Source organism: Doryrhamphus excisus, chromosome 2 (assembly GCF_030265055.1).
Source record: "Doryrhamphus excisus isolate RoL2022-K1 chromosome 2, RoL_Dexc_1.0, whole genome shotgun sequence".
Classification (NCBI taxonomy): Eukaryota; Metazoa; Chordata; class Actinopteri; order Syngnathiformes; family Syngnathidae; genus Doryrhamphus; species Doryrhamphus excisus.
The window spans coordinates 29,484,814-29,507,886 of NC_080467.1; the positions used below are offsets into that span (position 1 = coordinate 29,484,814).

At 37.5% G+C, this 23,073-nt stretch overlaps 2 protein-coding genes across 2 annotated transcripts; both read right to left on the reverse strand.

Annotated features, from left to right (window-relative positions):
* Positions 1–2,652: 2,652 nt before the first annotated feature.
* Positions 2,653–18,501, reverse strand: tgfb5 (transforming growth factor, beta 5). The gene is made up of 7 exons (XM_058060048.1): positions 13,641–18,501; positions 11,050–11,213; positions 7,083–7,215; positions 6,873–6,983; positions 4,453–4,633; positions 4,144–4,297; positions 2,653–2,820 (listed from the first exon to the last, which is right to left on the reverse strand). Exons 1-7 carry the CDS (start codon positions 14,011–14,013, stop codon positions 2,662–2,664), a joined length of 1,275 nt encoding a protein of 424 aa, XP_057916031.1. The 5' UTR covers positions 14,014–18,501; the 3' UTR covers positions 2,653–2,661.
* A 1,169-nt stretch (positions 18,502–19,670) lies between these two features.
* On the reverse strand, positions 19,671–22,698 carry trmt112 (tRNA methyltransferase activator subunit 11-2). The gene is made up of 4 exons (XM_058060171.1): positions 22,288–22,698; positions 21,577–21,678; positions 21,413–21,505; positions 19,671–19,854 (listed from the first exon to the last, which is right to left on the reverse strand). Exons 1-4 carry the CDS (start codon positions 22,360–22,362, stop codon positions 19,753–19,755), a joined length of 372 nt encoding a protein of 123 aa, XP_057916154.1. The 5' UTR covers positions 22,363–22,698; the 3' UTR covers positions 19,671–19,752.
* Positions 22,699–23,073: the final 375 nt, after the last annotated feature.

Here is a 23,073-nt window from a genome sequence, read left to right on the forward strand (position 1 = left end):
ATGAAAAAAACGACATACTAACCCCTTACGTTTTTTTCAAAAATTGACGCCCTAAAATTTGGGCATTTTATGCCATTTTTGGATGCTTCTGGGGCCCCTGTTGAGCGTGTGTGAGGTTTCCCGTGTTTATTTTAACAGAAAAGTGCATTTTTAGCAAGTTGAAAAAACTGAAAAAAACGACATACTAACCCCTTACGTTTTTTTCAAAAATTGACACCCTAAAATTTTGGCATTTTATGCCATTTTTGGATGCTTTTCGGGCCCCTGTTGAGTGTGTGTGAGGTTTCCCGTGTTTATTTTAACAAAAAAGTGCATTTTTAGCAAGTTGAAAAAAATGAAAAAAACGACATATTAACCCCTTACGTTTTTTGTCAAAAATGACCAAATCAAAAACTGGCATTTTATGCCATTTTTGGATGCTTTTCGGGCCCCTGTTGAGCGTGTGTGAGGTTTCCCGTGTTTATTTTAACAGAAAAGTGCATTTTGAGCAAGTTGAAAAACTGAAAAAAACGACATACTAACCCCTTACGTTTTTTTTCAAAAATTGACGCCCAAGATTTTTGGCATTTTATGCCATTTTTGGATGCTTCTGGGGCACCTGTTGAGTGTGTGTGAGGTTTCCCGTGTTTATTTTAACAAAAAAGTGCATTTTTAGCAAGTTGAAAAAAATGAAAAAAACGACATATTAACCCCTTACGTTTTTTTCAAAAATTGACGCCTTAAAATTTTGGCATTTTATGCCATTTTTGGATGCTTTTCGGGCCCCTGTTGAGCGTGTGTGAGGTTTCCCGTGTTTATTTTAACAGAAAAGTGCATTTTGAGCAAGTTGAAAAACTGAAAAAAACGACATACTAACCCCTTACGTTTTTTTCAAAAATTGACGCCCTAAAATTTTGTCATTTTATGCCATTTTTGGATGCTTCTGGGGCCCCTGTTGAGTGTGTGTGAGGTTTCCCGTGTTTATTTTAACAGAAAAGTGCATTTTGAGCAAGTTGAAAAAAATGAAAAAAAACGACATACTAACCCCTTACGTTTTTTTCAAAAATTGACGCCCGAAAATTTTGTCAGTTTATGCCATTTTTGGATGCTTCTGGGGCCCCTGTTGAGCGTGTGTGAGGTTTCCCGTGTTTATTTTAACAGAAAAGTGCATTTTGAGCAAGTTGAAAAAAATGAAAAAAACGACATAACCCCTTACGTTTTTTTTCAAAAATTGACGCCCAAGATTTTTGGCGTTTTATGCCATTTTTGGAGGCTCCTGGGGCCCCTGTTGAGTGTGTGTGAGGTTTCCCGTGTTTATTTTAACAGAAAAGTGCATTTTGAGCAAGTTGAAAAAAATGAAAAAAACGACATACTAACCCCTTACGTTTTTTTCAAAAATTGACGCCCGAAAATTTTGTCAGTTTATGCCATTTTTGGATGCTTCTGGGGCCCCTGTTGAGCGTGTGTGAGGTTTCCCGTGTTTATTTTAACAGAAAAGTGCATTTTGAGCAAGTTGAAAAAAATGAAAAAAACGACATACTAACCCCTTACGTTTTTTTCAAAAATTGACGCCCTAGAATTTTGGCATTTTATGCCATTTTTGGATGCTTCTGGGGCCCCTGTTGAGTGTGTGTGAGGTTTCCCGTGTTTATTTTAACAGAAAAGTGCATTTTGAGCAAGTTGAAAAAACTGAAAAAAACGACATACTAACCCCTTACGTTTTTTTTACGGCCTTTTATGTGTAAAAAAGTGTCTTATGATTTTAAATGTAATCCTATTTCTAATTATGAAACAACAAAAGACAAGTGAGTAGGTCAAAGGTGGTACTTTATTATTATCATCACTGTAAAAAAAAAAAAAAAAACCCAAATCAAAGATCCATTGAATGACAGGAGGCGTCTGCTGAAGGCGTATTTTTATATTTTTAGTGGTGAGGTTAAGTGAAGCGGATATGTCTATTTAATGGACAGCAGTGTTTTCCTGTTGCATAACTCTTCCCAAAACGCAGCTTGACCACCGACTTCATACTTCCATGACTGGACGCCGGAGCAGCCGTTTCAGTCGCATCACGTATGACCTCACCACACACACACACACACACACACACACACAGGAAGTGAAACCACTAGCATACCAGAGTCTATATTTAAAAATGAACCCTGTGGATGTTTTTCTTTTATTTCCAGAATTGAGAGTTTTTTTCTCCAACGTTGAACCAGAAGACAAAAAAAAAAAAAAAAACGATGAGTGGACATTTTGACACGATAACAAATTAAAAAAAAAAAAAAAAAAAAGTCCTAGCATGCATGCATGCATGCCGACGTCACTCCTCCCGCCACAAATGCCAGAAGGTGGAGACCCGTTTTTTTTAAATGGAAGGCTTTGGTGAGCGTCCCGGCCCCGGCCCGGTGTCTGGAAACCTTTCACATCCTGTTTACGCCGAGCGAGCGGGCAGGCGGGCGGGCGGACTTTCGGAGGGGGGACCACAAGGATCTGGCTGGCAGCGTGGAACACAAGCTCCTCTTTCTTCATCTCAGCAACAGTCCAAGGTAAACATCACGTAACATCACGTAACGTAACGTAACATCACGTAACGCACACCGATGAGGTTCGGGTATGTGGATTTATTTACAGCGTCCAGACCGAGAGACAGGAAGTCCCACCCAACCCCCCCCCCCCCCGTCAGCGGCACTTGCAGGATTTCACCACCATGTTGGAGAGCTGCTCCACGCGGGGCGAGCGCCCGATGAAGTACATGATGGTGAGGGGCTCCAGGTCCTGGGGGACGCAGCAGGGCGAGGCCGAGGCTTCCGGGTTGAGTTTGTTGTACAGCGGCAGAATCTGACACACAAAAAAAAAAGAAAAAAAAAAAAAGGTTTGTTTATTTTTAACCGCAATCATTTTTTTTTTAGGACATTTGACAGCTTCTCAGGGGTCAAAGGTTACACTTTAAAGTAGTCAGTGTGCAGATTGTATAAAGTAAAACAAAAATGGCTTCATTGTGACTGAATGACAACAATCCTGCAAAATCACTTTTTGGATTCACTTTTTTCTCCCTAAACTATCTCCCTGCAGAGAACATACTAACTCCATACTAACTCCTGATTTGTAAAATGACAAATACTTCAACTTGCTGATATAGTTCATCTTCAAACGGCTACAAACGGCAGTTACTGATTGTGAAAATTAAAATAAAAAAAATGTAATTCTATTAAGAAAGCAGGAAGTGAACAAATGTAAGAGTGACTGATTGTAAAAATTAAAATAAAACAATTAATTTAAAAAAACTTAAATTATATTAGGAAAGCAGGAAGTGAACAAATGTAACAGTTACTGTTTGTAAAAAATTTAAAAAAATTACATTTGTTCACTTCCTGCTTTCCTAATATAATTTCATTTTTTTTAAATTAATTGTTTTATTTTAATTTTTACAATCAGTAACTCTTACATTTGTTTACTACCTGTTTTCCTAATATCATTTAATTTTTATAATCAGTAACTGTTACCTTTGTTCACTTCCTGCTTTCCTAATATAATTTCATTTTTTTAATTAATTGTTTTATTTTAATTTTAATTTTTACAATCAGTAACTCTTACATTTATTCACTTCCTGCTTTCCTAATATAATTTAAGTTTTTTTAAATTAATTGTTTTATTTTAATTTCAATATTTACAATCAGTAATTGTTACATTTGTTCACTTCCTGTTTTTCCAATATCATTTAACAGTTACTGATTGTAAAAATTCAAATAAAAAAAATAATTTAAAAACCTTAAATGATATTAGGAAAGCAGGAAGTGAACAAATGTAACAGTTACTGATTGTAAAAATTCAAATAAAAAAAATAATTTAAAAACCTTAAATGATATTAGGAAAGCAGGAAGTGAACAAATGTAACAGTTAGTGATTGTAAAAGTACCAGATGGAGGAGTAGGATTTAATAAGCTTTGCTTCTTCCTACTCCTTTTGGACATGTGGAACTGGGAACTGATTATGGGATGCATTCAATTGGAATCTGATGCATGTTCAAATGGAATTAAACCATTACCATTACCATAAACAATAACTCATAGTAAATTTTGCGTTGCCGTTGAGTAATACTTCCAATTGTTTGGTGATCAATACGTGACATAGAGGACGTGTGGCGGACGGTGTGAAACCCACCATGTTGTAGTGGTTGTTGGCGCTCCAGAGGTACGGACAGTTGCCGGCACAGAAGTTGGCCTTGTAGCCTTTGGGCTCGTGGATCCACTTCCAGTTGAGGTCTCGTCGGAAGTCGATGTAGAGCGAACGCAGGCAGCAGCCCGATTCCGAGCCGCTGGACGAGAGAGAGAGAGAGACAAGTGAGTCCTCGGTCCCCGTCCGCCCCCCATGCCAGACTAAATAGCAGTCTAAACACCGACACGCTATTGTTAGCTTAGCCGCACAATCATAGTCGGCAAAAAGTCGAGTCGTGATGACATGGCGTCCTACCGGGAGCAGGTGGCGGCGTCGGTGGCCGCCGCCCTTTTCTTGCGGTTCCTCTTGGCCGGGTTGTCCACCCTGTCGCTGGGCAGCAGGGTGAGGATGAGGTGCGGCGTCTTGGTGCTGGAATCCGCCTGACCTTTGACCTGGCTTTGCATTTTGATGCGGCGAAGCTGCTCGTCGTCCACGCCTAAAAAAAAAAAAAAAAAAAAAAAAAAAAAAAACGACAAACACAACTGGTGTCAAATATGGCGGCTAACAACTGTTAGCATCATGCTAACATGCTATCATGCTAATAAGTAACACAACCTGCAACATATGACATGTTTACTCTCACATTCAGTCGCCGTTCATCCACTGTGAGGGGGCGGGGCTAAAAAAAAACAACTTCCTGCTTGTCTAAGCGCCCAATCAAACATTGATATTTCTTGTTGACATTTAGCCCGAGTGTAAATTTGGACTAAGTCGATGCTAGAATAAGTACGGCACTGTGTCGGGGAACAGTGTGGCCGTTATTTTAACACGGCGGGGGTCATGTGACTGCCGCATTCCGAGCGGATTTACACTCAGGCCACAACATTAAGTACACCTGCACCGTCTCTAACACGCAGGTTTGCCTTCAACGAGGGAAACGTACGGAAATATGATACATTAGAAATATGCTAACTGGATCCTGTTACGTCCTCTTCCTGCTTTGAGTACGCTAGACACGCCCCCCCACGTAACACATGCAGCTAATGATAGCTAATGATAGCAGTTTGGCAAAGTTTAGCTACACATGTTGGTTATATTTGAATGTATAGCGTTTTTATTTCTCTATTTTGTTATTTTTATTTATTTTTATTTTTTTTATTTTTTTGTTGTTTTTCATTAATGTATTTTCAATTGTTTTAGATGACAGATGAAAAAGACACTTTAAATGTATTTTTTTCTCTATTTTGTTATTTTTAATTAATTTATTTTCAATTGTTTTAGATGGCAGATGAAAAAGATGAATTTTTTTGTCTATTTTGTTATTTTTAATTAATTTATTTTCAATTGTTTTAGATGACAGATGAAAAAGACACTTTAAATGTATTTTTTCCTCTATTTTGTTATTTTTAATAATTCATTTTCAATTGTTTTAGATGGCAGATGAAAAAGATGATTTTTTTTGTTGATTTTGTTATTTTTAATTAATTTATTTTCAATTGTTTTAGATGACAGATGAAAAAGACACTTTAAATGTATTTTTTTCTCTATTTTGTTATTTTTAATTAATTTATTTTCAATTGTTTTTGATGACAGATGAAAAAGACACTTTAAATGTATTTTTTTCTCTATTTTGTTATTTTTAATTAATTTATTTTCAATTGTTTTAGATGGCAGATGAAAAAGATGAGTTTTTTTGTCTATTTTGTTATTTTTAATTAATTTATTTTCAATTGTTTTAGATGACAGATGAAAAAGACACTTTAAATGTATTTTTTTCTCTATTTTGTTGTTTTTAATTAATTGGCAAATGAAAAAGATGAGTTTTTTGTCTATTTTGTTATTTTTAATTAATTTATTTTCTATTGCTTTTAGATGACAGATGAAAAAGACACTTTAAATGTATTTTTTTTCTCTATTTTGTTATTTTTAATTAATTTATTTTCAATTGTTTTAGATGGCAAATGAAAAGGATGATTTTTTTGTCTATTTTGTTATTTTTAATTAATTTATTTTCAATTATTTTAGATTGCAGATGAAAGACACTTTAAATGTATTTTTTTCTCTATTTTGTTATTTTTAATTAATTTATTTTCAATTCTTTTAGATTGCAGATGAAAGACACTTTAAATGTATTTTTAATTAATTTATTTTCAATTGTTTTATATGGCAGATAAGAAGATTATTTTTTTTCTCTAATTTGTTATTTTTAATTAATTTATTTTCAATTGTTTTAGATGACAGATGAAAAAGACACTTTAAATGTATTTTTTTCTCTATTTTGTTATTTTTAATTAATTTATTATCAATTGTTTTAGATGACAGATGAAAAAGAAGAATTTTTTTCTCTATTTTGTTATTTTTAATAAATGTATTTTTAATTGTTTTAGATGACAGAATGTCTCTAGTTCTCTAATGATATTAAAACGTGTATTTAAAAAGTTTGTAAGCAGGTTTTCTTTGCTCTAACTATGAAAATATTACATTTATTAACATTAAATCCTATTTTGTGAAAATTCTAATTTATCAATAAAAGACGGAGACTGTATTATTTTCAAAAATGCCCTGCACAAATAAAGGCGGCCTCCCCAGCAGCTACAATACTACATATATAATGAAGTACTAATTACTGCAATACGAGGGGGTCCAGTATTACGTTTACAGTATTACAACGTTAAATGAATATCATCGTGACGCCATTTTGATTGTGCGTTAATGAAAAAAAAACGTAAACAAACCAGCAAAGAGCGCCTCCAGTTCCTCGCTCTTGTTGGGGAGGATGTTGTTGGTGGCGGGGACGAAGGTGCAGCAAGGACAATGGACGCCCAGCTTCAAGCCCAGATTGTTCTCTGGCGGGACGAGCGAGAGAGAAAGAGAAAGAGAGAAAGAGAGAGAGAGACATTCAGTATGCATAAGAACATGGAATATGAAGATGGTGTGACGCCGACCTGGCTCTGCCACCCAGTCCTTGACAGTTTCTGTGACGTCCACAGACAGCCAGGACCCCCTGGCCCGGGTCTGGACGGTGCGGGAGTCTATGTAACGCTGAGTGGACGTGCTGTCCTCATCCGGCTTCAGCAGCTGACGTCAACAAAGACAAAATGGACGTTAAGACAAAAAAAAAAACAGTAGCGGTGTAGCATAATGATCCGGCAACATAATAGGGAACTATGACGTCATAAAGATAAATCAATAAAATTAAAAATGGCTCCAATAACAGCCATATTTTGTGTGCTAGTTGTACCAAAAGCTCAACTAGCTGTTCGGCGCATGCGCCCTCATACAGTACACCTTGCTGGTAACAAAGAGCTGCTGACTTTGTCACCAAACTAAAAAGCTGAAGTGGGTTATTTTTATATTCTGTGATATTTGCCACGTTATATTTTACAAAAAGCTTCCAAATAATACTTTCTGTGACATATTATGTGATGTACTTCAAATATTCCAAAGCAAAATGCTGGATTTAATACGTACACTACCGCTCCAAAGGTTTGGGATCACTTGCAAATTTCTTATTTTTCCAAAGAAAACCAAATTTTCATGCATTTCACAAAAAAAATTTCCATTTCACAAACATTTTTATCCATTTCCCAAATGATGAAAATTAATGAGAATCTTTGGGCGGCCATATCATGTGGCCTGCAAAAGCCTGGAAATAATAAACATGTAAAAGACACTTTAAATGTATTTTTTTCTCTATTTTGTTATTTTTAATTAATTTATTTTCAATTGTTTTAGATGACAGATGAAAAAGACACTTTAAATGTATTTTTTTCTCTATTTTGTTAATTTTAATTAATTTATTTTCAATTGTTTTAGATGACAGATGAAAAAGACACTTTAAATGTATTTTTTCTCAATTTTGTTATTTTTAATTAATTTATTTTTCAATTGTTTTAGATGACAGATGAAAAAGACACTTTAAATGTATTTTTTCTCTATTTTGTTATTTTTAATTTATTTATTTTCAATTGTTTTAGATGACAGATGAAAAAGACACTTTAAATGTATTTTTTTCTCAGTTTTGTTATTTTTAATTAATTTATTTTTCAATTGTTTTAGATGACAGATGAATAAGACATTTTAATGTTATTTTTAATTAATTTGTTTTCAATTGTTTGAGATGACATATGAATAAGACATTATAATGTTTTTTTCTCTATTTTGTTATTTTTAATTAATTTATTTTCAATTGTTTTAGATGACAGATGAAAAAGACACATTAAATGTATTTTTTCTCAATTTTGTTATTTTTAATTAATTTATTTTTCAATTGTTTTAGATGACAGACGAATAAGACATTTTAATGTTATTTTTAATTAATTTGTTTTCAATTGTTTGAGATGACAGATGAATAAGACATTTTAAATGTTATTTTTAATTAATTTATTTTCAATTGTTTGAGATGAAAAAGACACTTTAAATGTATTTTTTCTCTTTTATTTTTAATTTATTTATTTTCAATTGTTTGAGATGACAGATGAAAAAGACACTTTAAATGTATTTTTTCTCTTTTTTGTTATTTTTAATTTATTTATTTTCAATTGTTTTGTTATTTTTAATAAATTTATTTTCAATTGTTTTAGATTACGATGAAAAAGACACTTTAAATGTATTTTTTCTCTATTTTGTTATTTTTAATGTATTTATTTTTCAATTGTTTTAGATGACAAATGAAAAAGACACTTTAAATGTATTTTTTTCTCTATTTTGTTATTTTTAATTATTTCAATTTTCAATTGTTTTAGATGACAGATTTTTTTTTTTTTACATTTTATTTTTAATTAATTTATTTTTTCAAAGAAGGAAAAGAAGGCTGCACTAAATAGTAGCCGTCAATCACCAGTGTCGGTATCAACAGTGAAGCGGCCACTTCAGGGATGCTGGACTTCCAAGAACTGGACTACCAAAAAAAAAAAAACATATCTCAGACTGGACAAAAACATTCCCAAGTGATCCCAAACTTTGGAGCGGTCGTGTATATTTATCGTAGACTTGGATGTTCAAATGTTACGTATCAATAAAGTACCAGGTGTGCCCCCTTCCCCATAAAACCGTATGGAGAAGTGGGAAGGAAGAAAGCATCCAATTCCGGTTCAAGTCCCGGATTGTTTTGTCAAGCGTTTGGCCTTGGCAGAGGTCGACGCTCCCTTTCTCGGGGTGCTCGTTTCCACTGCGGCGAAGGAGCTCATTTATGCATAGCAGCGAAATAACAGTCTAAGCGTGGAAGGTCATAAAGTCAAAATAGAAAAAGAGGAGGGAAAAGAAGAACGAGGGATGGAAATGATGGTGACTCGGAACGCTGGGATTTCTGTGGAAGGTGTGAAATATTTGCTCGGAGCCACAAAGTCATTCTCGCAGTCCATCTAGAGATTGTTGCCATATTCCGACGAGCCCAATAATCTCACTTTATTTTCTTTTCAAATGGAAGCTAAGTGCTGATTTCATGATGTTTGGTTTTGGTGTCAACTTTACACGTGAGGGGACTTCATTGGTTCCAGTCCATTCCCCCAAAGTAGGACTCCTTATATAGAAAGGGAATATTTCCATAGTTATGGAATAAAAAGCCTGGTAACAATCTAGTAAATATGTCTTATATGTAAATATGTCTTTTTAAACGTGATTAGGGCCCTTTAGACATGAAATAACACCCATATTTAAAACACATTGACACAGATATTGCTCAATACAGTAGACCATGGGGGGACCATGGGGCGACCATGGGGGGACCATGGGGCGACCAATGGGGCGGCCATGGGGCGGCCATGGGGGGACCATGGGCGACCATGGGGGGACCATGGGGCGACCATGGGCGACCATGGGGCGTCCAATGGGGCGACCATGGGGCGACCATGGGGCGTCCAATGGGGCGTCCAATGGGGCGACCATGGGGCGTCCAATTGGGCGTCCATGGGGCGACCATGGAGCGACCATGGGGAGGCCAATGGGCAGGCCAATTGGGCGGGCATGGGGCGACCAATGGGGCGACCAATGGGGCGACCAATGGGGCGGCCATGGGGCGACCGATGGGGAAATCAATGGGGCGACCAATGGGGCGACCAATGGGGCGACCATGGGGCGTCCATGGGGCGGCCATGGGGCGACCGATGGGGAAATCAATGGGGCGACCATGGGGCCTCCAATGGGGCGACCATGGGGTGGGTGTCCATGGGGCCTCCAATGGGGCGTCCATGGGGCCTCCAATGGGGCGTCCATGGGGCCTCCAATGGGGTGTCCAATGGGGCGACCATGGGGCGACCAATGGGGCCTCCAATGGGGCGACCAATGGGTCCTCCCATGGGGCGACCAATGGGTCCTCCCATGGGGCGACCAATGGGTCCTCCAATCGGGCGTCCATGGGGCCTCCAATGGGTCCTCCAATCGGGCGTCCATGGGGCCTCCAATGGGGCCTCCATTGGGGCCTCCAATGGGGCCTCCAATGGGCCGTCCAATGGGGCGTCCATGGGGCCTCCAATGGGGTGTCCAATGGGGCGACCATGGGGCAACCAATGGGGCCTCCAATGGGGCGACCAATGGGTCCTCCAATGGGGCGAACAATGGGTCCTCCAATCAGGCGTCCATGGGGCCTCCAATGGGGCGTCCAATGGGGCCTCCAATGGAGCCTCCATTGGGCGTCCATGGGGCGTCCAATGGGGCCTCCATGGGGCGTCCCTGGGGCCTCCATGGGGCGTCCCTGGGGCCAGTTACTGCCCATGGATAATTTTTGAAAGAAAATGTCTTTTAAAAAGCATAAAATTAGCATAAATATGCATATTTTTGTATTAATAATAGGTCGTATTCAACCAATGATCAACATGATTTATGAATATATTTTGGAAAATTTTGTAAAAACCGTGACAGAGTGAAACAAGGAACCACAATATGGGGGACGGACGACTGACTGTAACCCCGTACCTGATAGATCTCCACTCTTTGCTCGGAGGCCCGGGCCTGCGGGTTGGGGGCTCGGAAGATCCTGAACTCGGCTTTGACCAGGGTGCTGTTTGTCAAGTCCACGCCGCCGACGTCGAACAGGACGCTTCGGTAATACGGGTTGAGCGGCAGCGTCTGCACCGCGTCTGCGGGAATCGAACACAAATGGAAGGTTGGGATTAAAGTAAGTGGAGGACGCGCTGCAACGTTATGTAAGAAGTCAAGTCCTTCCTTGGCCGACGTGTGTTCCCTTCATTCATACCCTAACATTTAGTGGCATCTCAATTGTGCTTCTACCATCTGCATCCATGACGTGATGTCTGGAGATAGCACATGCTCAGTCCGCTACTTCCCTTCTTATACTTCTACATAAGGAAGAATACGCAACATTTCCATCTTAGCAATAAGTACAATTCAATAAGCTTATAGTTTATCTGATGTGTTGCACTGGTAGCCAGCCAATCACAGGGCACATATAGGCAAACAACCATTCACACTCACATTCATACCTATGGACAATTTGGAGTCGCCATGCAAACTCCACATCACACAGAGATGGACTGAGAGTGGAATTGAACTAGGGTCTCTTTTATGTTCTTAAGTCCCCCTAAATAATTTGATATTTTTTATTGATGTTTTTTTTTTTTTATTTTATTTTTTTTTACAAAAAAAATATCTGACAAATTTCATATAATAGGGCAAAAGCAGGCCCCCTAAAATGTTCATAAGACCTCCTAAAATATTTGATATTTTTTATTGTTTTTTTTTTATTTTACAAAAAACGTATTATATCAAATTGGTCAGAGATTTTTGTAAAAAAAAAAATCAATAAAAAATATAAAATGATTTAGGAGGGCTTACGAACATTTTAGGGGGCCTCCTAAATAATTTGATATAATAAATTGATATTTAATTTTTTTTTTATTTTACAAAAAACGTATTATATCAAATTTGTCAGAGATTTTTGTAAAAAAAAAATCAATAAAAAATATCAAATGATTTAGGAGGGCTTACGAACATTTTAGGGGCCTGCTTTTGCCCTATTATATGAAATTTAAATATATGTATAAAAAAATCAGGCTAATAAGTAAACCAATAGTAGTAATAATCAGAAGAAGAATAATGATGATAGTAATAATAATAGGGTAATTCATAATATAGTAATGATTAATGTTCTTTAACCTCCCCTAAATAATTGTATATTTTTATTGATTTTTAAAAACATTTTTTAACAAATTTTTTAACGTAAGCCCTCCTAAATAATTTGATATTTTTTATTGTTTTTTTTCAACAAAAATCTCTGACAAATTTGATATAATTGGTCAAAATCAGGCTAATAAGCAAACCAATAAGCAGGCTAATACTAGCCTACTGCTACTACTACTAGTAGTAGTAGTAAGAAAAATAATAATAATAATAATTCACAAGAAAAATAATGATAGTAATAATAATAAGCTAATTAATAATATAATAATACTTCATGTTCTTTAACCTCCCCTAAATATTTTTATATTTTTTAAATTTGTTTTTTAATTTAATTTTTTAACAAAAAAATCTCTGACAAATTTCATATAATAAGGCAAAAGCAGGCCCCTAAAATGTTCGTAAGCCCTTCTAAATAATTTGATAATTTTTATTGATTTTTTTTAAATTAATTTTTTATTGATTTTTTTAAAATTTTCTACAAAAATCTCTGACAAATTTTATATAATAGGGCAAAAGCGGGCTAATAAGCAAGCCAATAAGCAGGCTAATACTAGCCTACTGCTACTACCACTAGTAGTAGTAGTAATAATCACAAGAAAAATAATGATAGTAATAATAATAGGCTAATTAATAATATAATAATACTTTAACCTTCCCTAAATAATTGTACATTTTTTATTGATTTTTTTAAATTTGTTGTTTTTTTTTTAACAAAAAAAATCTCTGACAAATTTTATATAATAGGGCAAAAGCAGGCCCCTAAAATGTCCGTAAGCCCTTCTAAATAATTTGACAATTTTTATTGATTTTTTTTTACAAAAAAATCTGACAAATTTCATATAATAGGGCAAAAGCAGCCCCCCTAAAATGTTCGTAAGCCCTCCTAAATAATTAGATATTTTTTTATTGATTTTTTAAATTAATTTTTTATTGATTTTTTTTTTTTTTTTTTACAAAAATCTCTGACAAATTTTATATAATAGGGCAAATGCAGGCTAATAAGCAGGCCAATAAGCAGGCTAATACTAGCCTACTACTACTACCACTAGTAGTAGTAGTAATAATCACAAGAAAAATAATGATAGTAATAATAATAGGCTAATTAATAATAGAATAATGATTAATGTTCTTTAACCTCCCCTAAATAATTGTATATTTTTTATTGATTTTTTAAATTTGTTTTTTTTTATTTAATTTTTTTTTTTTTGTGGGGGGGGATAAGCCCCCCCCCCAACCCCTGTCCTCAGAACCTAGTGACGCCCCTGGCGTCATATCATATAATTTGCAGTTATTCTTTTTTTCGTCTCCGAATTCTGCCTAGCAACACGTGGTTACAAACGAAAACGCCCCATTATGACAGGACTCACTTGTTTGCGTGGGGGCCAGCATGTCGATCCTCTGCACCTCCTTAGCGTAGTAGTCCTCCTCGCTGCTCTCCCGCTCGCACGCCGACTCCCCGGCGCCGCCGCCGCGCTCCTTCAGCAGCTCCCGGGTGCTGTTGTACAGCAACATGACCTCCGGAGGCACCGTGCCGCTCGCCGGGACCGTGTCGCCGTCGTCGTTGTCGTCGTCGGCGGGGGGGCTCTGGATCCGCAGCTTGCTCAGGATCTGTCCGCGCACCGCTTCGATGCGCCGGGATTTTTGCTCGTCCAGGTTGATGAACTGACAAGTGTTGATGCCCTTGACCAACGCCACGGAGAGACGGAGGAGGAGCAGCAAGGCGAGGCGAGACAGACGCATTGTCCACGGAGTTATCGTCCAACTGTATTGGGGGGGGGGAAGTCCTCCTTGTGTGGGGGGGGTACTTTTTTTAAACTAAAACCAAGCTTGCGTCAGAGACTTGAAGTACATTTAAAAGCAGGCTGATATCAGGCTAGGCTAAACCACCCACCGCCAACGCCAACGATAACCGACAATTACACACCTCATCAAGAAACCGTCAAAAAAGTAGAATTAACGCTTTAAATTCTTTATCTGACAACTTTTTAAATAAATTCCAGTGTTAAAAAAGCCAAATTTTAACTTCAAATATATGACTTCTATGTACTTAAGCTAGCTAGCAAGCGAGCATTTCTAGAACGATCCGTACAATTTGTACAAAAACAACAAACTCTTCTATCAGACTCCATTGTCCATTCCTCTGGAAAACAACAAGAACGACCGGCACGCTTCAGCCCATGTCGCCGAAGTCCGCCGAAAAGGAACCCAGACCGCTCCCACACCCGCGGGGCCAACGGAGCCACATATCCAAATAAACCTCCGACGTCCCACGAAAGAAAGTCCTCCTGTTCCGACTCTATAAGTGTTCAGTTACGCTGCAACACCACGACGACCACGGCGGTGCCCCCGCACATAAACATTAAATTTTTTTTTAAAAAAACGACCTTATAAGACGACAAGACGTATGAAAGAAAGTCCTTGTGGTGGATTTAGACCGGATGAAGTGGACTCCAGACCCGCTGAGAGATGGAACGCCATCATTACCGTGAGGAGTTCTGACTGAGCCACACAGACCGAGAAGGAGAGTCGGGAGGCGGGGCTGGTGGCGACCAAAGCATGTGTGTGTGTGTGTGTGTGTGGAGTGGGAGTGGGAGTGGGAGTGTTACTTTGTGGATAAGAGCCATTTGACTCCCTCACCAAAGTGGACACATTTTAATTCACTCTAAAAAAAGACACACAATCCTCAAGTGTGCGTTTTGAAAATCAGAAAATGGAGTTAAAAGTGACAGCTAACTACCAGTTAGCTTAGCATCCAGATAAAAGAGGGCTAAACTGCTAACTTTGCTCTATTTAAGCCATCTTATGTAAAATAAAAACATACAATTCAAAGTTTAAGATATGAAGAGATGTATTATGTAAGTAAAGCAGAGTGATTAGCAGGCCAAGTTAGCATCGATGCTAACTGAAAGCTAGCGTAGCATCCAGATAAAAGAGGGCTTCACTCTATTTAAGCCACCTTATGTAAAAAAAAACACCCATACAAATTCACAAATCAAAGCAGGCCAAGCTAACATCGATGCTAACTGAAAGCTAGCATAGCATCCAGATAAAAGAGGGCAAAACTGCTAACTTTACTCTATTTAAGCCATCTTGTGTAAAATAAAAACATACAATTCAAAGTTTAAGATATGAAGAGATGTATTATGTAAGTAAAGCAGAGTGGTTAGCAGTCCAAGCTAACATCGATGCTAACTGAAAGCTAGCGTAGCATCCACATAAGAGGGCAAAACTGCTAACTTCACTCTAAGCCACCTTATGTTAAAAAAAGCTGAGTGGTTAGCAGGCCAAGCTAACATCAATGCTAACTGAAAGCTAGCGTAGCATCCAGATAAGAGGGCAAAACTGCTAACTTCACTCTAAGCCACCTTATGTTAAAAAAAGCTGAGTGGTTAGCAGGCCAAGCTAGCATTGATGCTAACTGAAAGCTAGCATAGCATCCAGATTAAATGGGGGCAAAACTGCGAACTTCACTCTATTTAAGCCACCTTGTGTTAAAAAAAAGCTGAGTGGTTAGCAGGCCAAGCTAGCATTGATGCTAACTGAAAGCTAGCATAGCATCCAGATTAAATGGGGGCAAAACTGCTAACTTCACTCTATTTAAGCCACCTTGTGTTAAAAAAAAGCTGAGTGGTTAGCAGGCCAAGCTAGCATCGATGCTAACTGAAAGCTAGCGTAGCATCCAGATAAGAGGGCAAAACTGCTAACTTTACTCTATTCACAAATCAAAGTTTAAGATATGAAGAAATGTTTAATGTAAGTAAAGCAGAGTGATTAGCAGGCCAAGCTGGCATTGATGCTAACTGAAAGCTAGCATAGCATCCAGATAAAAGAGGGCTAAACTGCTAACTTCACTCTATTTAAGCCACCTTATGTAAAAAAAAACACCCATACAAATTCACAAATCAAAGCAGGCCAAGCTAACATCGATGCTAACTGAAAGCTAGCATAGCATCCAGATAAAAGAGGGCAAAACTGCTAACTTTACTCTATTTAAGCCACCTTATGTAAAATAAAAACATACAATTCAAAGTTTAAGATATGAAGAGATGTATTATGTAAGTAAAGCAGAGTGATTAGCAGTCCAAGCTAACATCAATGCTAACTGAAAGCTAGCGTAGCATCCAGATAAGAGGGCAAAACTGCTAACTTCACTCTAAGCCACCTTATGTTAAAAAAAGCTGAGTGGTTAGCAGACCTAGCTAGCATCGATGCTAACTGAAAGCTAGCGTAGCATCCAGATAAGAGGGCAAAACTGCTAACTTTACTCTATTCACAAATCAAAGTTCAAGATATGAAGAAATGTTTAATGTAAGTAAAGCAGAGTGATTAGCAGTCCAAGCTAACATCAATGCTAACTGAAAGCTAGCGTAGCATCCAGATAAAAGAGGGCTAAACTGCTAACTTCACTCTATTTAAGCCACCTTATGTAAAAAAAAAACACCCATACAAATTCACAAATCAAAGCAGGCCAAGCTAACATCGATGCTAACTGAAAGCTAGCGTAGCATCCAGATAATAGAGGGCTAAACTGCTAACTTCACTCTATTTAAGCCACCTTATGTAAAAAAAAAAACACCCATACAAATTCACAAATCAAAGCAGGCCAAGCTAACATCGATGCTAACTAAAAGCTAGCGTAGCATCCAGATAAAAGAGGACTAAACTGCTAACTTCACTCTATTTAAGCCACCTTAAGTAAAAAAAAAACACCCATACAAATTCACAAATCAAAGCAGGCCAAGCTAACATCGATGCTAACTGAAAGCTAGCGTAGCATCCAGATAAGAGGGCAAAACTGCTAACTTTACTCTATTCACAAATCAAAGTTTAATATATGAAGAGATGATTTATGTAAGTAAAGCCGAGTGGTTAGCAGTCCAAGCTAGCATCGGTGCTAACTGAAAGCTAGCATAGCATCCAGATAAAAGAGGGCAAAACTGCTAACTTTACTCTATTTAAGCCATCTTATGTAAAAAAAAAAACATACACATTCACAAATCAAAGTTTAACATATGAAGAAATGTGGTTAGCAGGCCAAGCTAACATCGATGCTAACTGAAAGCTAGCTTAGCAGCCAGATAAAAGACGGCAAAAAAACATACAATTCACAAATCAAAGTTTAAGATATGAAGGGATGTTTTATGTACGTAAAGCAGAGTGGTTAGCAGTCCAAGCTAGCATCGATGCTAACTGAAAGCTAACGTAGCATCCAGATAAGAGGGCAAAACCGCTAACTTTACTCTATTCACAAATCAAAGTTTAAGATATGAAGAGATGTTTTACGTAAGCAAAGCCGAGTGGTTAGCAGTCCGAGCTAGCATCGATGCTAACTGAAAGCTAGCGTAGCATCCAGTTAAACTGCTATTAATTGTAACTTGTACATTATTTGACGGCGAAAATGATATTAATGCATTGTTTATCGCGGTTAATGGATGATGAACGAATTATTCCTTCTTTAAAATTGAGATATTTTGGTGTGTATGGCATAGAAAAATTGGTTATGATTTTCTAAATACGTTTTTAAATCATTATTAGATACAAAATAACATCCATATAGTCACTTTTATATTCACTTTACTTTTATATCGTGTATTCAATCAGAGAAAATAAGCCAATTGATTATTATTATTATTATTATGTCGGCCATGTTGAACAGCAGAGTGATTAGCAGTCCAAGCTAATAGCATGAAATACACTCATTAATTCTGCAAGCTAGCATCCATGCTAACTGAAAGCTGGTTTATAACAACATTATATATACCGGCCGTGTTAGCGGTCCAAGCTAGCATCAATGCTAACTGAAAGCTGGTTTATAACAACATTATATATATATATATATACATGCCTGGTTTATAACAACATTATATATACCGGCCGTGTTAGCGGTCCAAGCTAGCATCAATGCTAACTGAAAGCTGGTTTATAACAACATTATATATACCGGCCGTGTTAGCGGTCCAAGCTAGCATCAATGCTAACTGAAAGCTGGTTTATAACATTATATATACCGGCCGTGTTAGCGGTCCAAGCTAGCATCAATGCTAACTGAAAGCTGGTTCATAACAACATTATATATATATACCGGCCGTGTTAGCGGTCCAAGCTAGCATCAATGCTAACTGAAAGCTGGTTTATAACAACATTATATATACCGGCCGTGTTAGCGGTCCAAGCTAGCATCCATGCTAACTGAAAGCTGGTTTATAACAACATTATATATACCGGCCGTGTTAGCGGTCCAAGCTAGCATCAATGCTAACTGAAAGCTGGTTTATAACAACATTATATATACCGGCCGTGTTAGCGGTCCAAGCTAGCATCAATGCTAACTGAAAGCTGGTTTATAACAACATTATATATACCGGCCGTGTTAGCGGTCCAAGCTAGCATCCATGCTAACTGAAAGCTGGTTTATAACATTATATATACCGGCCGTGTTAGCGGTCCAAGCTAGCATCAATGCTAACTGAAAGCTGGTTTATAACATTATATATACCGGCCGTGTTAGCGGTCCAAGCTAGCATCCATGCTAACTGAAAGCTGGTTTATAACAACATTATATATACCGGCCGTGTTAGCGGTCCAAGCTAGCATCAATGCTAACTGAAAGCTGGTTTATAACATTATATATACCGGCCGTGTTAGCGGTCCAAGCTAGCATCAATGCTAACTGAAAGCTGGTTTATAACATTGTATATACTGGCCGTGTTAGCGGTTCAAGCTAAAAAAAGACGTTTTAGCGCTGGTTTAGACAACTACGTAAAGTATCTGAACGTATATCTTAGCATACTAGCTGCCTCCAGACGATATAATAACTACGTCGAGACGGCAGCCATTTTCCAAAGCGCAGCGCTCCGGCATTTCACGGCGAAAGCCCACTTTATCTCTCTTTCCAAGGTTCCAATCTCACCCATCTCGTTGTTAATTACAGTTTAGGATTGGCAGACGACCGTTAATCTGTCAAAGGGTGGCTTTTATTGGTGCTCTCCCGCCATCCCATCATACTGTCATTATAGTTGTGGGCGCGGGCCTGTAATTGTGTTAAGTAGAAGGGAAAGAAAGGTAAGGGGGGGGGGGGGCGCTGCCTGCCTGCCTGAGGGGGCTCTTATTTCACTTTAAAATGATAACACGCTTGTTTGGACTCGACTTAATAAAGACGGGTTAGCTGTTCATTTTCTTAATCGCTGTTTTTGGCTGTGATGTGCGGTTGGTTTGTATAAAAATACAACAAAAAATACTGCAAAAAATACTGCAAAACAATTTGCAGCCAAATATAGAGCAGCCGCTGCCACGTCATGCGGCCTGCAGCGCTCCGTTCAAACCCCCAGACGTCTACGCAGCTTCAACGCAACATAATAACAACTACCGCAAAAACTAGCTACCGTGTTTTATTTGGGAAAAAAACAAAAAAAAAACAAACAAGGATACAAAAATAAATACTTCCGAGTGGTAAAACTGAAAAAAAAAAAAAACTTTTCCCTACGCCTCATCTTCATTCAGAAGCATGTTGGGGATTCCTTTGGAGATGGGGAACTCTCGTCCCGATTCGGGACACTTCAGACAGCCTTCTATCACCTCCACCTGAAGCGGTAACAGGGACACGTGTGAGTCCTGTCATAGCCGCTAGGTGGCGCCAAAGCTTAAAGTTGTTGTCATGGATGTTGTCATCCACATTATATGCGAGACACAAATAAACATTGTTCTTTTTTTCTGTGCTTTCTGATGTAAAAACATATTTAAAAAAAGACACCTAATTAAATCCACATAATGGGACACAGCTATTCCAATTAAAAAAGATGGTTATTAAAAGGTCTACCACAAGTTTTTATATCTATTATGCGCTAATGATGGATCTACGCCAGGGGTGGGCAAACTTTTTGACTGATATAACAAAATTTCCGGGGGAGGGGGACTATATATTTTACACGTAACAGTCCACCTGGTATTATTGTATCTGTAAAATTGTCATGCAATCTGCTATTATTATTTATTATTTTATATTTATATTTAAATATTTTAAAAATAATCAAATATTATAATAATTAAAATAAAATTAAAATAATAATTATTATATTATTATGATGTAAAATATGCAAATATAACAATATTATTATATATAATTAATATAATAATTTGCATTAATATAATAAATATAATAATCATAATATTTATAATAATAATATAACAATTATTATTTTAATTTTTATTATTATTATTATGTGCTTGTGTCTCTTTTTTCAGGAGCACTTTGTAAACAACAGACCATGTCCAACAACCAAATTGATACAACCATCAAAAGGTTGGCTCAGGCCATGATGCCAGGTTGTATGTTGACTTTAAATTAAATACTTTGGAAAGATTGGGCGGGCCGTATTCAAACACTTGGCGGGCCGGATGTGGCCCCCGGGCCGTAGTTTGCCCACCCCTGATCTACGCGATCGATCGTTACCGCACAAATCGATCGATTTCTGCTCTCACAATCGATGGTATGTGTGTAGTTTGTTTAGATGCCAACAGCGTGGCAGCGTCGTTATAATTTCATGTTTTCGCTTTAAACCAGGGGTCTCAAACACGGGGCCCGTGGGCCAAAAGTTTAATGTTAGTGTTTGATATGGATGCCGTATGGTATCATGTACCCAGAAAAAAAAAATTATTACGTTTGATTAATGTTCATGTTAAAGGTTAAATAACTGTTAATAGTTATCCTCCCTATCGGTGTGGAAGTGGTAAGTTTTTGGCTATTTAAGTTGAAAGGAAATAACTTGAAGGCTACCGTTTGATATGGATGCCGTATGGTATCATGTACCCAGAAAAAAAATTATTACGTTATTACGATTAATGTTCATGTTAAAGGTTAAATAACTGTTAATAGTTATTCTCCCTATTTGTGTGGAAGTGGTAAGTTTTTAGGCTATTTAAGTTGAAAGGAAATAACTTGAAGGCTACCGTTTGAAACAAACTACACACATACCATCGATAGTGAGAGCAGAAATCGATGGATTTGTGCGCTAACGATGGATCAATCTCAGCGTTATCGATCGATCGCAAAGATCCATCGTTAGCGCTTACTAGTCATAAATGTACAAAATTAACCACTGTAAAAACTAAAATACTAAGCAAAGATATACTTCACACGTACCTCCAGGAGAACTCTGTGCACCTTCTTCAGGAACTCCTCGTTGTTCTCAAAGTCCGAGACCAGATCACCGGGCAGGTCTTGTCGGTGTCCCAACTATGGCGACAAGAACGGTTTCTTAGAAAACGAAAAAACAAACACAAAGTATTTTTTTAATATCTTCTGACCTCATCTGCAGCTTGCACCAGAGCGCTCCACTCCAGCTTTGGGATCATCCGGCTGACAAACTGGGGGTTGAACTCCACCTCGTTCACTTTCACCTCGGTGGCCTGTAGTGGAAAAGCACAACATTGATTTCTGTTCACTTCCTGTGACTTATTCTAGGAATATGTAAACAATGTAACAATACAAAAACACTTTTGTATTTAAAAACTAAAAGATCGACCGTTACATCAATATTTGCGTTCTTAACTCGAATCGGTATCGGCCGATAAGCGCTTAAGTTCGCCGATTTATTTTTCCGCCGCATTATTTTCAAACAGGCATCCGCCGGGGCAGCTTTGTGTTGCCGGAGGACCCTGCTACACGCGCATTCCCGGAAGTCTGTCGATCGCTATTAAAAACACTGATATTTAGCTAATTTTAACATGGAAGGCAACCGCAAAACATCGACATAAACACGCTAGCATCGATCCGATACCGATACGACCATTTTGATCCCTGTTTGGATCGATTTCTTCCCATTCCGTTCAATTCCTTTAATTCCGTTTTCAAAAATTCTAATAAACTTCATAATCTATTAAGCTAATAGACCATCCGTGTCCCTTATACTATACATATACTATCTTGACAGCCTTGTAGAATATTTGACAACACTTTCGTTTACAAATTAGCATGAACTAGCATGTTAGCTTGTTTATGCTAACGTTTTTTTTTACCTTGATAAGCAACGGGTATCCTTTAGTGACTCCCTTCACGTGTGACGTCAACATGTTATGCGTAAGAAGCTTCATTTTTGCCAAAATGCTATATAACTTCTAAAAAAAGACAATTATTTTCCCCCCGATAAATAACTATGAATATATCACCGCCGTATGTTCAACAACATGTGGACCGGAAGTAGAGAAAAGTGGGCGGGCCGGCGCAACGATTTGAAAGTTTCCCCGGAAACGTTTCCACTGCCGGTTGGTTCCGTTATTTTTTTGTGGGGGGGCAAAGAAGTCACTCAAAGTATCGGTATCGGTATATTAAAATTGCCAAAATAATGATATCGGTAACTGGTGTCACTTATCATGTTTTATATTGCCTGGAATAGAATAAAATCTTTTAAATCCAAGACCCCGCCCACCGCAGCCAAACATAGTATTTAGTACCGTACTGGATCCGTATCGCTAATACTTTACGCCAATTTTACTAATTAAAAATAAAATCAGTATTTCACATAATTAATTTCAGTCTGAGAGAGTTTCAGGTGTAAGTCACCAAAGTCTAAAGTTTTTATTTATTTTTTTTAATATCTTCATTTTTTTTTTGTACTATACAGGCCATTCATTCATACATTTCATGATATCATAAATCGTCATTAACAAGCATCAATCAATCAATCAATCATCCTTCCATCCTCACAGACATGCATAAACTCACATTTATTCAACAAAACCAGATAAAAAATGTAAAACGTTTTATATGTATATATATATATGTATAATCACCGACTCCTCATC

Bases quoted from the DNA above. Each gene is read 5' to 3' on its own strand.
- tgfb5 (XM_058060048.1), bottom strand. From the start codon at position 14,013: ATGCGTCTGTCTCGCCTCGCCTTGCTGCTCCTCCTCCGTCTCTCCGTG. The intron at 11,214-13,640 runs GTGAGTCCTGTC...CGATTCCCGCAG, and splicing joins GCTGGCCCCCACGCAAACAA to ACGCGGTGCAGACGCTGCCG. The intron at 6,984-7,082 runs GTCGGCGTCACA...TCGTCCCGCCAG, and splicing joins GGACTGGGTGGCAGAGCCAG to AGAACAATCTGGGCTTGAAG.
- trmt112 (XM_058060171.1), bottom strand. From the start codon at position 22,362: ATGAAGCTTCTTACGCATAACATGTTGACGTCACACGTGAAGGGAGTC. The intron at 21,679-22,287 runs GTAAAAAAAAAC...TTTCCACTACAG, and splicing joins GATACCCGTTGCTTATCAAG to GCCACCGAGGTGAAAGTGAA. The intron at 21,506-21,576 runs GTCAGAAGATAT...TTGTCGCCATAG, and splicing joins TGGTGCAAGCTGCAGATGAG to TTGGGACACCGACAAGACCT.